The sequence below is a fragment of the Schistocerca cancellata genome, chromosome 8 (genome assembly GCF_023864275.1).
Source record: "Schistocerca cancellata isolate TAMUIC-IGC-003103 chromosome 8, iqSchCanc2.1, whole genome shotgun sequence".
Lineage (NCBI taxonomy): Eukaryota > Metazoa > Arthropoda > Insecta > Orthoptera > Acrididae > Schistocerca > Schistocerca cancellata.
Genome location: NC_064633.1, coordinates 200,674,690 through 200,691,452, shown reverse-complemented (window position 1 = coordinate 200,691,452; position 16,763 = coordinate 200,674,690). Strand labels below are relative to the sequence as shown.

General features: G+C 41.3%; 1 protein-coding gene across 3 annotated transcripts in view; it reads left to right on the top strand.

Annotated features, from left to right (window-relative positions):
• LOC126094615 (probable protein phosphatase 2C T23F11.1) overlaps window positions 1-13,994 on the top strand; it is a 61,067-nt gene extending 47,073 nt beyond the window's left edge. For all 3 annotated transcript variants that reach the window (XM_049909096.1, XM_049909095.1, XM_049909094.1), the window contains one exon: window positions 13,150-13,994. In XM_049909096.1, coding sequence (XP_049765053.1) covers window positions 13,150-13,377 — 228 coding nt within the window. In that variant the 3' untranslated portion in view covers window positions 13,378-13,994. The remainder of the gene's footprint in view (window positions 1-13,149) is intronic.
• Window positions 13,995-16,763: the final 2,769 nt, after the last annotated feature.

The window sequence follows — 16,763 nt, the reverse complement described above, 5'->3', positions numbered from 1 at the left end:
GTCCAATCGGCGAGCAGTCCTCCTGAGTCGTTATGCTAGCCATCTGTCTTCCATGCCTGCTAATCCAGCCCATGACCTTTTTTTCGACGCCTCCTTTGATGTAGGGTATGCAGGCCACTTCTCCTCCCTACTACCCCCGGGAGTCCGCTTCCGTCAATTGCTCGATTCTCTTTCCTGCCGCTTTCCGAAAACCTTTTTGACAACTTGGGGTACAGCACCGCCTTGGCTCCGTCCCCGGATCTGCCTGCTCCGTGACCTTTGTCAATTTCCCAAGGATGGTACCCCTACACTTGTTTATCGTCGGGCATTTGCTGCTCTATGTGCACAAATGACGGACGCCACGTTTATTTACACCAACGGCTCGAAAACATCATTAGGTGTAGGGAGTGCCTATATTGTTGGCGACACCCCAAATCGCTTTCGACTTCCCGACCAGTGTTCGGTTTATACTGCGGAGCTTTACGCTGTTCTCCAGGCTGTCCACTACATCCGCCGCCATCAGCGGATACAGTACGTTATCTGCTCAGATTCTCTCAGCTCTCTCCTCAGTCTCCAAGCTCTTTACCCTGTGCACCCTCTGGTCCACCGGATTCAGGACTGTCTGCGCTTGCTCCACCTGGGGGGCGTCTCGGTGGCGTTCCTCTGGCTCCCGGGACACGCTGGTATCTGTGGGAATGAGGCGGCCGATATGGCGGCCAAGGCTGCAGTCTCTCTTCCTCGGCCAGCTATTCAGTCGCTTCCCTTCACCGATCTACGGAGCGGTTTATGTCGCCAAGTTGCTCATTTATGGCATGCGCATTGGTCAACATTTCCCCGTAATAAATTGCAGGAAGTGAAAGCCCTTCCTTGCGCTTGGACTTCTTCCTCCCGAACGCGTCGTCAGGAGGAGGTAATTTTAGCTCGACTCCGGATAGGGCACTGTCTTTTTAGCCATAGACATCTTTTAAGCGGTGATCCTCCTCCACTCTGTCCCCACTGCTCTCAGCCGTGGACGGTCAGACACCTTTTAATTGAATGCCCCTATTTTAATCCGTTACGCTCCCGTCTACAGCTATCGCCTGATCTATCGTCGATTTTAGCAGATGACACGCGCTCAGCCGACCGCGTTCTCCGGTTTATTAGTGACAGTGAAATGACGTCAGTCATTTGAAGTTTTTTTTTTTTGGGGACAACCACCCCCTGTCTGTACTGGATTTTTAAGCATTCTTTCTACTTTTAGTTTCTCCAATTTTATGAGTTTGTTTCCATTGCTGCTGGTTTTCAATTTCGGTTTTTTACTGTCTTAAGTCACGGGCTGGGCGCTAATGACCATAGAAGTTTTGCGCCCTAAAAAAAAAAAAAAAAAAGTGTGATCCAGGCCATTCTCTGTCAGGCCCTTGAGAATCGCCTCACTTTTCTTGAGCACTGCTTCAGAATTCTCAAATTGATTGCTTCATAGCTTTGCGTTTAGTGATGGGAATAAAACAAATCACAGGATGTAAGATCAGGGCAGTTAGATGGCAACAGTACACAGGTAATGATGAATTGAGCCAGAAACTGTTACTTGATTTGCAGTTTGACACCAAATACTTTGTGATGATGAAGTCTCCACCCAGTCCGAGAAAGTTCTGGTCATTTCCTGCAATGTGTTGTCACAGTTCAGCCAACATTAATGTGTGGTATACTACTGTAACAGTAGTTTCAGGGGGAACTACATGCTGATAAATCGTCCGCCGCTCGTGGTCTCGCGGTAGCGTTCTCGCTTCCCGAGCACGGGGTCCCGGGTTCGATTCCCGGCGGGGTCAGGGATTTTCACCTGCCTCGAGATGACTGGGTGTTTGTGTTGTCCTCATCCTTTCATCATCATCCAGGAAAGTGGCGCAATTGGACTGAGCAAAGATTGGGTAATTGTACGGGCGCTGATAACCACGCTGTTGAGCGTCCCACAAACCAACCATCATCATCATGCTGATAAATCATTCCTTGCAGACAAAAAATGTGATCACCATCACTTTTGCTCCAGATGAAACAACTTTTGCCATTTTGATGTTGGAGAACCATGTGATTTCCATCCTGTACTGGCTCATTTTCCTTCAGGATCATAATGATGCAGCCATGACTCGTCACTGGTGATAATTGATTCCAGAAACATATCCCCTCGATTAGGATAGGCCAAGAGATGCAGTAACTCATGACTTGTCTCAATTTGTGCAGCCTTTTATTCAGGTGCCACATCTCAATAGGTTAGGCACACAATGTACACAAACATGTCATATGGAGATGATCGTGCATAAATGTAAAGCCACTGTGTTAGTGTTTTGGTTTTGGTGTTGGTGTTGACTTCAATCACAGCAGAATCTGAAACATCAGGCCCACCTTGCTTAACATAGATAAGTTGACCACTTTTGAAATCCTTGAACAACATAACACTGTTGCACGAGGTAATGCATCTTCACTGTATGCTTGCTGCAGCTTTTCATAAGTTTCAGTGGCTCTATGGTTTAAATGAACACAGAATTTTATTCTGTCATAATGCTACTCTGGTCCTGTTTTGTTTGGTATGCAAAATGAAAAGAGCGTTTACAAAATAGGGCATTACTACGAACATTTTAATATGAGAGTGCTGCAGTCTATGGACATTATAAATGAAAACCCACTTTTTTCAGATATTCATAATACAGGTTGGAAACCATGATGGAAAGCTACAGGAAAAAAATCAGTCTGTCTTTGTTGGTCAGCCCTCATATTTTGGAGGTGTAAGTGCACTGAAGAGACGATATGATTTAATATACTCACATTACTTGGAAGTCAGTCTCAATCTTGGTCACAGAGGTATCATTCATTAGGAACTAGATCAGAAGTTGATTTCTCAGTTGATTTCTCAGTTGAGTACTCAATTGTTCATGCTTGAGAATTCTTGCAATTCTGTGTGAGTACCAAGATCAACAGTATCATCACACCTCTGAGATTATACCCTTCCACAAATTGAAGAGAATGTGTGGCTTTTCACCAGTAAAGAATTTGAAGTCCTTAATCATCCTTTTACATTCACCAGATTTGTATCCAGCAGATTTTCAGTTGTTTTGTGAAGTTAACTGAGAGTGAAAGGAGGACACCAGTACAAAAACCACAACGAAAGAAGCTAGAAATAAAAAATGAAAAAATTTGGCTTTCTCAATATGACCTGTATCTTAAGACTCAGACGTCAATGGCGGGAAAAAAACTGTCGTTAGTGAGGTGTTGATGATAACAACAAGAGTGGGATGAATGAATGACAAGCAAACAGATTCTAAGTAGATGCAAAGTTAGAGGCAAAGATGATGTGGTAATGTAGCAGAGACAGGCGAGGTGGCAATTAAGTGCAACAGAACCAAATGTCAGACTGGTAGATCACCAGCCATATAGCTATATTTATTTAGGCAGTTGAAATAGCTGTTGGCCAGCATATTCAAGTGAGAAAATACAGGTAATGCTGTCTTAGCAATTCCAGGGCTTCAAAGGTAATATTGCCACCTATCAACCATCGAAACCCATTTCTTCCAGTAGGCATTCATATTGTTGGACTGGTATAATTAGGCTTGCATGGACAGAACCACTGTGGCCAGTGCTTTGGGTGGCAGATTGTAGACAGTTGTGGTGGCCCAGTATGTTTACTCACTGCTTATGGGTCTGTGCCTGAATTGCCTAGTGTGCTCCTGGGATGCAGTGATGTGGGTGGTGTGACAGTTTGTGGTTGTAGTAGGGCAAAGATAGCACTTTGGTGCAGCTCACCAGCCCCCAGATGAGAGCGACTTTCACTTTACACTTTATGGGACTTTCACTTTACACTTTATGGGACTTTCACTTTACACTTTATGGGACTTTCACTTTACACTTTATGGGACTTTCACTTTACACTTTATGGGTTGAGTTTCTGTGTGAGATTCTTCGCAGTGTTCTGTCGCTGTGTTGTTCGTGGAGTTGTTGATTCCTGAAATGCAGGATAGTACAAAGGTGCCAGAATAGCTCACACTCATCACAGCTGGTACTGATTATGTAAACACTATGCCCACTGTGTAGTTAGTCACTGTTGGTGCTGTGTTGTCTCCTGTTGGTGGCGTTAGAGTTGCCATCTTGATAGTGGTGCCGATCCCGTAGGTAGCATCATTAGGGTAGACAAATCCAACTGAATAGGTAGCGTCTGCTGAGTAGCAGGCTACAGCAGGAATGGTGATGGCAGAGATTGTGGAGGTGTTGGATAGTGGGAAGTGGCCACAGTGCAGAGTGTTAGTGTTAGTGCGTGCGTGCATGCGTGTGTGCGTGTCTTGCGCAGTATACTTGAAGGCATAGTGAGGGTGGTTGTTATATTCCTTGACTGTGAGTGTAAAGACAGCAGCAACTGCGAGCACTGTAGCAATGACAGCTCCTGATGCTTGGCAACATAGATGGGAGCAACGACGTCGGCATAGTGTAGGGTGTTTGCTTGGCTGTTGTAGCCCATGTAACCACTGGAGTGGGACAGGAAGGACACATAGCATGGCCCACCTCCATCTGACGATTATCTGACACGAGGGGTTTAGGCAACAGTAGGGGGTGACATACTTCTGTACGGCAATGGCCAGTGCCTCCACTCTATACACCACTGTTATATATGTTGCCACACTGTCTACTGCCACACTGTCTACTGCCACACTGTCTACTGCCACACTGTCTACTGCCACACTGTCTACTGCCACACTGTCTACTGCCACACTGTCTACTGCCACACTGTCTACTGCCACACTGTCTACTGCCACACTGTCTACTGCCACACTGTCTACTGCCACACTGTCTACTGCCACACTGTCTACTGCCACACTGTCTACTGCCACACTGTCTACTGCCACACTGTCTACTGCCACACTGTCTACTGCCACACTGTCTACTGCCACACTGTCTACTGCCACACTGTCTACTGCCACACTGTCTACTGCCACACTGTCTACTGCCACACTGTCTACTGCCACACTGTCTACTGCCACACTGTCTACTGCCACACTGTCTACTGCCACACTGTCTACTGCCACACTGTCTACTGCCACACTGTCTACTGCCACACTGTCTACTGCCACACTGTCTACTGCCACACTGTCTACTGCCACACTGTCTACTGCCACACTGTAACTTGAAGCAACCTTCAGGGCAGAAGCTGCAGAGTATGCAGTAAAATACTGACAACAGTGGGGGTGGTGGTGACGGCTGCCACTGCCAGTGACGGGGGCTGCATCGGCAGCATCACTTCCTGTTTCGCTGTCATTGCCAGTTGAGAGTGAGGGCAGACTACATTGCTGTGGTGCAGAAGGCTCTGGAGAGTGGTGAATGCTGGTCAGGAACACTAGCTGCCATGTGTTGGTGATAGTGTAATTGTAGACCGTGAAGGTAGTTTTTTTCTTGGAGGACAGCAGTCGGGCAGAGAGAACCATCGTCTGTGTTTGCCAGCCTCCACTCAACTTCTGTGTGAATAAAGCTACACTTATCTAAATGGCACCACAATCGTGTGCCCTGCATAGTTGTAAAGAGGGTTTGGGGAGTTTTGGAAATTCACCTTTTGGGAGACCTGTGACAATTAGGTCATCTAAATATAATTGGTGCATGCTGGAATATGCCCTGTTAGCTACTCCAAGTACATTTAGTAAATTGTGGTGGCAGATGTGATGGCAGAGATGAGTCAGTTGTACATATATAATCCAAAAGGTGTATAAATTATAGTAATGTTATGCAAATCTTCATGTAAAGGCAGCTTTTAAAATGGATTCACTGGGTCAATATTTGAGAAGAATTGTGCTCCAGAAAGATTAGTAATTTCTTCTACCTATGGAATAAGGTATCTACGAGGGCAGTTCAATAAGTAATGCAACACATTTTTTTTCTCGGCCAATTTTGGTTGAAAAAACTGGAAATTTCTTGTGGAATATTTTCAAACATTCCCGCTTCGTCTCATAGTTTCATCGACTTCAGACAGGTGCCAGCGCTGTACGGAGCTGTTAAAATGGCGTCTGTAATGGATGTGCGTTGCAAACAACGGGCAGTGATCGAGTTTCTTTTGGCGGAAAACCAGGGCATCTCAGATATTCATAGGCGCTTGCAGAATGTCTACGGTGATCTGGCAGTGGACAAAAGCACGGTGAGTCGTTGGGCAAAGCTTGTGTCATCATCGCCGCAAGGTCAAGCAAGACTGTCTGATCTCCCGCGTGCGGGCCGGCCGTGCACAGCTGTGACTCCTGCAGTGGCGGAGCGTGCGAACACACTCGTTCGAGATGATCGACGGATCACCATCAAACAACTCAGTGCTCAACTTGACATCTCTGTTGGTAGTGCTGTCACAATTGTTCACAAAAATCTGAACGAACTTCTCCTTCTTCATGACAACGCAAGACCTCACACAAGTCTTCGCACCCGAGAGGAGCTCACAAAACTTCAGTGGACTGTTCTTCCTCATACACCCTACAGCCCCGATCTCGCACCATCGGATTTCCATATGTTTGGCCCAAGGAAGGACGCAATCCGTGGGAGGCACTACGCGGATGATGAAGAAGTTATTGATGCAGTACGACGTTGGCTCCGACATCGACCAGTGGAATGGTACCGTGCAGGCATACAGGCCCTCATTTAAAGGTGGCGTAAGGCCGTAGCATTGAATGGAGATTACGTTGAAAAATAGTGTTGTGTAGCTAAAAGATTGAGGAATAACCTGGTGTATTTCAATGCTGAATAAAACAACCCGTTTCAGAAAAAAAATGTGTTGCATTACTTATTGAACTGCCCTCGTATTTGTGATTGTGCAGTGATTGTGGCATAAAATCTCCAGATAGTGAATCATTTGTTTCGTATCGTGAACATTGGGTTAGCTCAAGCACTGCACCTCACAGACTAGACTACCACAGCCTTGTGATGACAATAGAGTCCTTGTGTTACTATTTCACGTAGATTGGTTAGAAAAGGTCTTGCATGATGGAACTACAGATCTGCTTATGGGTGGAGAGTGATGTGAGCCTTAAAGCCTGAGACACTTTTCCAGATCTGATTTTAATATAGGTGTGAAGACAGTACAGAGATTGTCCAGTTCATGGAATGCAGCTGTGTCTCATATGAGCTGGACCTCAGGAGAGATAGAAAAACCCAAATAATGAAAATTAGTGTAAGACAGACATGTTGGTATCTAAAGAATGTTTGATGATGAATTAGGTGATTGGCTACATGACCTGTTCGTTGGCCTCCGTGATCATGAACTGACCTGGAAGAGGGATGGAACTGTCAACGATAACTATCAAATGCTGAGAGGCTGGAGACAAGTTAGGACATTCTAGTTGAGCATCCGTTGCTTGATTTACCAGTGAAACCATGGACTTCAAGGGTGGAAATCCAAATAGTTGGGAACAATTTCTGCACAAAAGGATTGTCTGCAGTGGTGGCTGCACAGTTGCACCTTCTTGTCCTGCTATGAGATATTTGTTGACCAACTGGACTGTTATCCTACAGCAGTGGACTGTGTAGTTTAATGCTACTGTGTACCTTTGGATTCAGCTTCTTTATCCAACAGTGATTCGGATTCCCCACTTAGCACGGACATGTCAGAGGTATTAGGGCTTCAAGTGATATTGAAGGTCGCTGTTGTAAGTTGAGCCACTGCAGAGATAAGTGTGTCATGTGGCAAGTCTTGGTGGCACTTGTTTGCTGCTGAGCCTGTGGCCCGGGCTCATGGCGCAACCGAGTTGACTTGGTTTGTTTCTGGTCTTGAGTGAGTGGCTCCTGAGTTGGAACTGTTGTATTGCTACATCCCAGACTTGTTAGTACTTCGTGAACTTAGTTATTTCCCAGTAGTTTGGTGTATCCACTGGAGCAAGTGACAATAAACTGTTTCTACTCACGCCACACAGGGTAGAGATCAGCTGAACATCTATATTGTGGATAAAGGAGTCAGCATAAAAAGCATTGTATCATGTGTTTGTGCAGGCTGAAATCATATTTACAGCTTAGTCCTTGCAAATCATTTACTTACGAACAATATGGTTGTCCGGGTTTGGGGTATTGATGGAACTCTAGCCTGGAGTTGACCACATGATACCTCTGGGAATAGTACTTAGTTAACAGCATGTGTATGTTTGTGAATGTGAGGGCAAATTGGTCTGACAGTGGCACTGAATAGGCAAGACTGTGTCTTGTAATGCCCATGACAAAAAACAGTGACTGTTCCTGGCTTGCTAACACTAAATGCCCCTGTGCAACACTAGTGTTTGTTTTTGCTCTGTCTGTAATGTTGTTTGTTGTCATTACGCGTGTTCCTGTATGAAGTGGAGTGGACAAGAAGCAAAATTTAGGAATTTGTCACACTCTGAGGCAGAGAAGTGTCTCTGGAATGTTTGAAGTCATAGCTATAAAACACATGCATGATTCCCTTAAAAAAAAAAAAAAATATGCTGCATTGCTTCACACCGCAGCGACAACAACAGAATTAGTTATCTGATTTTGGTAAGACTTGTCAGCATATCAGTGAATGCTGCCATACGACAAGGTGGTGGCAGAAAAAAAAAGGGTGGTGCTATCTATGAGGCAGAAATGAGTGTATGTATGTAGGAGGCTGCAGTCAGTGGTAAATGTGGATGCTGTGGGGAGATCAACTGTAGATTCCCCTCTCACGTTCACAGGAAGTGTCAGTGACACTGAGGCTGAAGTAGTTTTCTTTATTGAAAGTGGTATATGATCAGTTAAAACATCTTCTTCATTTAGGGTCAGAAAAAGTCTGAAATATAAAGTTTAAAGGCTAAGTCAGGCTTCTAGTTTTTAATTTTCGGGGAGAGGGGATGTGTAAACCCCCACCCTCTTTCCATATTTGCCATATGATTACTGACAATATCTTATCAAGGGTGGCATCTGTGATGTAGTAACATAATTCGAACATTCAACAGCTACCACAAGACACACAAATTTTAAAATCTGCCTCATAGTGGTTGACCGCAATCAGCACTAACTGCAAATTATGGTTCATAGCTACCCTGAGGAGACTGTAATGTACCTGCCTGGTGCCCTTTTGGAGGTAACTGGGAGTACTGTGTTGACCTAGACAGTGCATATTTGTATCCATACAATAAATTTTATTTTTGAACTACAGTACAGACTCCCCAACATGTGACGCACAGAGAAGATGGGGCATAAAATGTCTAGAGGCTGCCATATACCAGTGTTCCTCTCGGACTCAGTCACACTGATCTTCCTTCTTGTCTCGCTTCCTTTAGAACACAATCATGGTTTTAAGAGAATTTTCAATGGCTTTTTGTCTTGACAACACTCGGAGTCACAGTATTGGCTACCGTATTTACTCGAATCCAAGCCGCACCTGAAAAATGAGACTCGAAATAAAGGAAAAAAAAATTTCCCGAATCTAAGCCGCACCTGAAATTTGAGACTCGAAATTCAAGGGGAGATAAAAGTTTTAGGCCGCACCTCCAAATCGAAACAATGTTGGTCAATTGTAATATGAGACACAATTTAGGTCGAATGAATGACGATACAGCTACAGTAGTTTGGTTCGAGTCGTAAGCTTAGCAGTTAAGCTTTACCACGTAGCCATTGCTATGCGTCATTTCACGTGGTTCGTCTGGTTTGAATCGATTGCTTATTTTGCTTTGATCTGATAAGTGCCGTTTTTTTTGTTATAGGTGTTTGCGTCACTCTTAAGCTGAAATTGCATTACTGCACTGTCATGCATTGTTTGTTGCATTCTGATAGTGCGTGTTTACGGCCTGTCGCGGCTCGCGGCAAGGCTTGCATTTGTGTGCGCTACCGCCGCGTACAGTTAAAAAAAGAGGAGAATCTTCTCATTAGCGAAACAATGGCAAGAGACTGCTATTTGTTGTTACTTACACTGCTGCTTTCTTTGATAATGATCAAAAAGAATCAAATAATAGACTGCGTATGATAGAACATGTTCTGAATGAGAGTTAGGCGAAAATTTTTCTCAGTTTGAAAATCTTTGCGGCCGCTTCTTTATTACATCAAATTCTGCACAGAAATTAGTCATCTTAGATTTAAAAATCTAGTCACTTGCCGTGCTTCAGTTCTGACTGTATCACTATTAGGCATAAGAATAATACGAATATAAACATGACACGATACGTATATTCTTCCGCGTTTGCTGTTGTCTCACTCGTTTCGTAGTTTATTAGGCAGACAGGATTTAAATGAGATAGCAGCAAACACGAAAGAATACATGGCAAAATGTTTATATTCGTATCATTCTTATGGTGAAGAGAATACTGTATATGATTCAAATTTCATCAGGTTCCTATTAGCAACCATCTCTTCTCACAGATAGGAAAAAAATTCAGAATGTAGAGTTGGCCATATTGACAAACAACCCAAACAGTCTTGCCAGTCAGATTTTCGTAGTACACTAAAATTGTGCTACATTCGAAGATGAACAATACGGAATTTGTATTTACTTAGTTGGATAATGTATGAAAATGCAGTAGTCGAAACTCGCGGCGGAGAAAAAAAAGCTCGTCTTCCACTTTTTTTTTTTTTTAATTTATTTACTGACGCAGAGGTTTTGGCGCCAGTATTTATCTTTTTGCCTACAAAGCATGCCTGCATAGCGCTACATATATTCGCCGGCAGAAGTTAGTTGTGGCGGCACATACCAACATTTTTCACAACTTCCGCTTGCTTTGCACTCGATTCTAAGCTGCAGGCGGTTTTTTGGATTACGAAAACCGGAAAAAAAAGTGCGGCTTAGATTCGAGTAAATACAGTATTCTTCTTTGTATGCGTGGACATCTATGACATATAATTAATAACTGTAGACACTACAATTTACTTTTCATATTAATATCAATTGTAACCAAAGGAATGTTGTGTGTTGATGAAAGAATTTTAGTATTTTCAGTTTTATGAAAATTATGGAAATGTTACCCAAGTTAGAATTGTTATTAATTTTGCGCTGTCGGTAATCTCTTTAATGGCTTCAATTTTGACTAGTTTGTAATTGCGTTTGGCAGAATCTTGTACATTTTTACCTTAATGTAGCCATCAATCCTTTTTACTCTGGTTTATATGCACAAATTTATGTCACTGGGTTGCTGTTCTTCTGCACATGTGTGACATTATTCTCTCAAACAATGCACAGGAAATAAATTACAAATATAAACACATGCTAAAAAAAATTAATGGTTCCATTAAATCTTAAATACTAATTTCTCTCCCAGAAACTTGTTTCAGAAAATATATTCTCAGTTTCTTCCATTTACCAGATCCATAAACAAGTGTTCTATGTGTATTGCAGAATGTGGTGTAAACTATCAAAATCCATTACAATGTTTCTAGACTGTTGGCTTTGTCCATCTTTTACAAGTGAAATAGTGAAGAAAAAAAAAGAGACAACAGTAGTCATCTATAAAAAGGGGAACTTATGGACTGGCTCTCTCAAATTTTGTGCATATTTATAGGATTTGAAGGTCGGTGCCCAGACATAAATTTCCTAAAGAATTATGACTTGATTCTCAAAAAACTGAAAAAAATTGCCTTTGAAGATTAGATTTCCTAGCACTGTTCAGTATTAGAGCACGCTGAAAAGTAATGCCACCGAATTTTTTATTATGTTCTCAATATTGTTTGAGGTATCACCTTTCACGAATACTACTAGGTCGACTTCCCTGCTTCGCTGATGCAAATTGCAACCCTCTGCTGCTAGAAGGCTCCGAATTGTAGCACGTTACATGAGGGTGTCTGATACAACTATGTTGGTGTGTGAGAAACAGTATGCTGTAACAGTGTTTGGAATTTGAAGAGTATGTCCACTCTTGTAGCACCATCTCCTTTGACATGACATTACTAGAACACCTTTAAAGACTTCAATTTGATAGTGATGAAGCAGTGCAAGCTGAGGTGGGGTTGTAGTTCCATCAACAGATTGAAACATTCTACAGTGAAGGTATCAGTAAATTTGTCTCGTGTTGGGTAAAATGTGTTTGTCACCAGGGTGACTGCTGAGAAATAAAGATGTAGAATGTTATTAACATTTGTTTCATTAAAAAGCTTTAAATTTTCCCATAAACAGTTTGAAGACAGTACTTCTCAGCTTGCCGCCATACAAAACCTTTGTACTTTATCAAATTCATCAGTCACTCAGCATGTAACATTATCTGCTTGTAATCATAAAGCCTCTGATTTGAATCTTGTTAGTGGTGAACTTTTTTAAATTTTGTATTTGTTAATAGACGGAAATATTAATTTACAAATATTAAACCATAATTTTTTGAAATAACATTTTTACTTTGTTACTATTTGTATGAAAAAGGGAGTATTCACAGTAAATTAAAATTTGGTACAAAAACAGTAAATTAAAATTTGGTACAAAAATATGGAACATTAAATAGAAAGATAAATGCTTTTTATGTTTCTGGAGATTATTGATGTATTGCTATTGATTTAAATAACTTTTTCATTTAACAAAAACATGTTTTGCATGTCTGTATCAAATTTTAATTTATTTTCATACACCCATTAATTAAAAATAAAAACGTTGTTTTTATTAAAAATTATGATTTAGTATTTGTTGATTAACATTCTCATTTTATAATGCATATGAAATTAAGCATAGTAAAAAAAAAAAAAGTATGCAACTAGCCAGCCTCAGACCAGTGACTTTGCTTACAATCAAATTAAGCTATACATTGAGCTACTGATGAATTCGATAATTAACTACAAATTCATTCTCTCTCTCTCTCTCTCTCTCTCTCTCTCTCTCTCTCTCTCTCTCTCTGTGTGTGTGTGTGTGTGTGTGTGTGTGTGTGTGTGTGTGTGTGTGTGTGTGTGTGTGTGTGTTCCTTTAGGAAATTTATATCCGGACACTAACCTTCATTTACTATTAGTATGAAGAAAATCGGAGTGAACCAGTTCATAAGGTACCCTTGTAAGTAGAAACCGTGAGTTGGGTAAAGCAAAAGAAAATGGCATGATTAAATTTGGTTGAGGGATGATGATGCTGCTGCTGCTGCTGCTGACTGAGCTGTGCTGCAGTTAGGAGTGCATATGTGAAAAATATTTGCAAAGTGGTTTCTAAAACTGTGGTAAAAAAATTTACTCTGTTTTCACATTGTTTTCTGTATTTTAAGGATTGAGAATAAGAAAAAAAGACTTTTATGTTGGATTTTGTAGGAGGTGGTGGAATTTGTTCGAATGCGAGTGGGGACTGGAATGGAACCGGAAGACATCTGCCAAGACCTGATGATGCGCTGCCTCGCTCCTGACTGCCAGATGGGTGGCCTAGGGTGTGACAACATGACCGTTGTCATTGTCTGCTTTCTGCATGAAATGCCTTACTCCCGCCTTTGTGATCACTGTGCTAAGCCGGTGCCTTTGACAGAGACTGGACTCCTTCAGTGATGACTTATTCCTGCCTCATATTGTGCTTAAATGTGTATGGATTAAACAGTGAAGTTCCTTGAATAAGTGTACAACTGTTTGAACTTCAGGGTGATGCTTAAAGCACTTGAACTGTCTAGATGAGTCTTATGCAATTCAGTGCTTTGTGGGGATCAATAACTGTGCCTATTAAATCTGGTATGTGTAATATTGATATTTAACATTTATGCAGATTTTTTTTTAATTCTCCTGATGTTTTGTTTAGAGAGAATTAAGAATCATTGAAACTTTCATATGAAATGAGCTAAGTTGTAATAGTACCCAGCACATAGTGTTATGTGTAATGCTTTCTAGTCAGTCCTTCAGTTGTAAAACCAAGCCCTACAATAATTTCGTATTGTCAGTGTTGGTGCAGTGACAACAGCTACTGTTCTATTGACATTGAGGCAAATGAAATAATGGAAGTTACTGGACCATGTTTTCTTGTCTGCAGCCATAACAAGCTGCACATTATTATCAACAGCAGAACTGTGCCATAGTAGGAGGAAGTGTAAAGGATATAAATTTATAATTGGCTATAATGTGTGAAAATTAAATTGTTATAATGGTGTAAGTAAAATCATTGATTACTAGTTAAATAGGCTGTTTATTGTTAAATTATATGGTTAAGTTGTTTGTTTCGTGACACTGGAACTTCTTAGATATGTTTAGAATCCAATTAGAATTTTTACAGTAGTTCTCTGAAAAATTGGGTAGTGAAGCTGCCTATTTAACTAAGGAGAAGTTTATTTGGTTAACACTTTCACTACAGTGCAATCAATATTTCCTTCCTCCTTTTGAAATTATCTTGGTTATCATCATTGTTAGTCCCGATAAAGTACACCAATATAACCTACCGTGAATATTTAACACTGCAGTAATTTTGAAAGAAGTAGAAGGTTTCAGTTCCTATGGATGTCGAAGATCCATTTCATCTACCTGTACTTTATCAGGGGTCCCAGTTCTTCAGAGTTATTGGAGCCTGAGGAGAGTTTGGAACAGAAATAGAGAGAAGTAATGTTTAGTTAAAGCTTTGGAAGGCTCAGATGGAACAGTATTGCTCTCAAAAGCTAGGCATCGAAGATTGAAAACTGGTGCAGTACACAATTTTGCTGTGGCTATTCATTCCATTGTATTTCGGAGTTAAATTTCTTGAAGAAGGTTCATCACTGTTTAATCTCTTTTCTGGTTTCAAGTATTTATTCAGGTAAACTAGTTAAACACAATCATCTTTCATTTCAGAAAGTTTTCCTGCAGTGAACTGAGATCTCGCATTTTGGATGGGTGTGAGGTCAGGTGGTTCTGGGATTTCATCCTCTTTGTAGAGATGACTGCTCTAAGAGTCATACCTAGTGATCTGTGAGCAATGAAATTATCAGAAAATATTGAGAAATGCACGTGTACACTCTCTCTCTCTCTCTCTCTCTCTCTCTCTCTCTCTCTCTCTCTCTCTCTCTCTCTCCCCCTCCCTCCTTACTACACACGGATTATTCTCAGTGTAGTACTTCTCCTCTCCTGTTGTTTTATGTTGAATAATGCAACCATTTTCACACTAATAGTTTCACTTTGTAACCTTCTCTGGTATGTGGTTTCTCTTCCACATCTGTAATACTGTGAAGTTGCTCACAGACTGCAGCACTTCAAAATTTAGTCAAGTATGTGTCACATTTTATAGCAGACAAAGAAAACTGGTAGTTCATTATAACACTGTGAAAAAAGAATTGTTTCGTTACTGATTTGGTTCTTTTCAGTATCAGTATATGAAACTATTTATTCATAGGCCTGCCACGAGAGAAATTAATGAACAGTTGTGATAGTATATGCAGATTCTCATAAAATGGCATCTGCTGAGAGGTTACCAAAGATAATTTTTCATTTGTTGCTCTAACTATATACCCACGACAGTACAAGTTGCCAACTCATAATTTGAAATAGTTTTATTATGTTCTGTCAGCAAATAAAATAGTTTTATTCTTGTGGAAGAGTACTGAGTGTTAAATGTAATTTTCTATGGAGAAGTGGCTACTAATTAATTGGAATTACTGTCAACTGATAGTTGTACAAAATATTTTCTTATTTTCAAATTCAGAGGTTTGTAGAAACAGAAATATCTATTTTAGAACTTAGATTATAACTATTAAAAGTAGTATTGAACATTCATTTGAGTGTTAATATCTTTGTGTTAAAACTGACCAATTGAACCTATGGGGCAAACTTATTTAGATGGTAACAGTGATGTCCACAAAAGACTTAATTTTGGGCACAAGTCCTACTGCAGCACATACTTTATTTAGCCAGGAAATATCAGAACAGCATTTACTCCTCTGCAGGGTGTAATATTCATTCTAAAAACAGTTGTGTTACCTCTTTAAATCAAGAAAATTTGATGAATGAAATGTAAGTTTGAAATTTAGCCATTACCAATTGGTTGCAAATAAAGTACCTGGCAGCCAGTTAGACACAGTTTGTTCAAAAAGGTGTGGTTAGAAAGTGAATTTAACTATCATTGTCTTAACATAAGAAGGCATATTGATGGGTGAAGTCTATTATTTGGAGCACAAAATTTTGTATTAATGAAAAGGCTTCTTCATTTGCTCTGTAGAACTTCGTTTAGTCCACTACATGGTCTATTAGAAAAGACTCCAACCTTTGGGGGGGAGGGGGGGGCTGACTTGCCTGGAGTGCTGGGCACCTAATCACCCTCAAAGTAGTTCCCTTGGGACTCCAACCACTTCTCCCAGCTGTCATTGTTGGAAGCGTGCTGAGAAAGTGTCTTTCAGAATGGAGTTAAAAGCTTGGCTGTCATTGCTGCCATAATGTCATCTCTTACCTGAAATAGCATTCCTTTCTATAGCCCCTTGAGTCTGGGGAACAGTCAGAAGTCGCAGGGGGCCATATCAGGAGAGTGAGGAGCCTTTTGAAGTACAGGAATCTGTTTTTTTGCCAGAAAGTCTGAATCAAGTATGAGGAATGTGATGGAGGCCCAATTTCCTGTTGACAGCAAGTCCGGTCTCTTGTGCCGCTCAGCATCATGTAGCTGCCGGAGGTCACTCGTGTAGTACTCTTTGGAGATTATTTGACCTTGTGGTGCATACGCCTGGTGTATTACACAGCAGAAGTCGAAGAAAGCAGTCAGCATCACTTTGACATTTGCTGTGCACTTGGCGTGCCTTCTTTGGTCTTGGTGGCGAGGAATGCTTCCACTGTAACAACTGGGATTTGGTTTCCAGTTCGTACCTGTACATTTAAGACTTGTCACTAGTGATTATGGTGTTCACGAAGTTGTGGTCAGTTTGTGGAGTCCAGCAGTCCTGTGGGACTTCAGCATGAAGTTGGTTTCACTCCAATGTCAGCAGCTTTGGCACGAA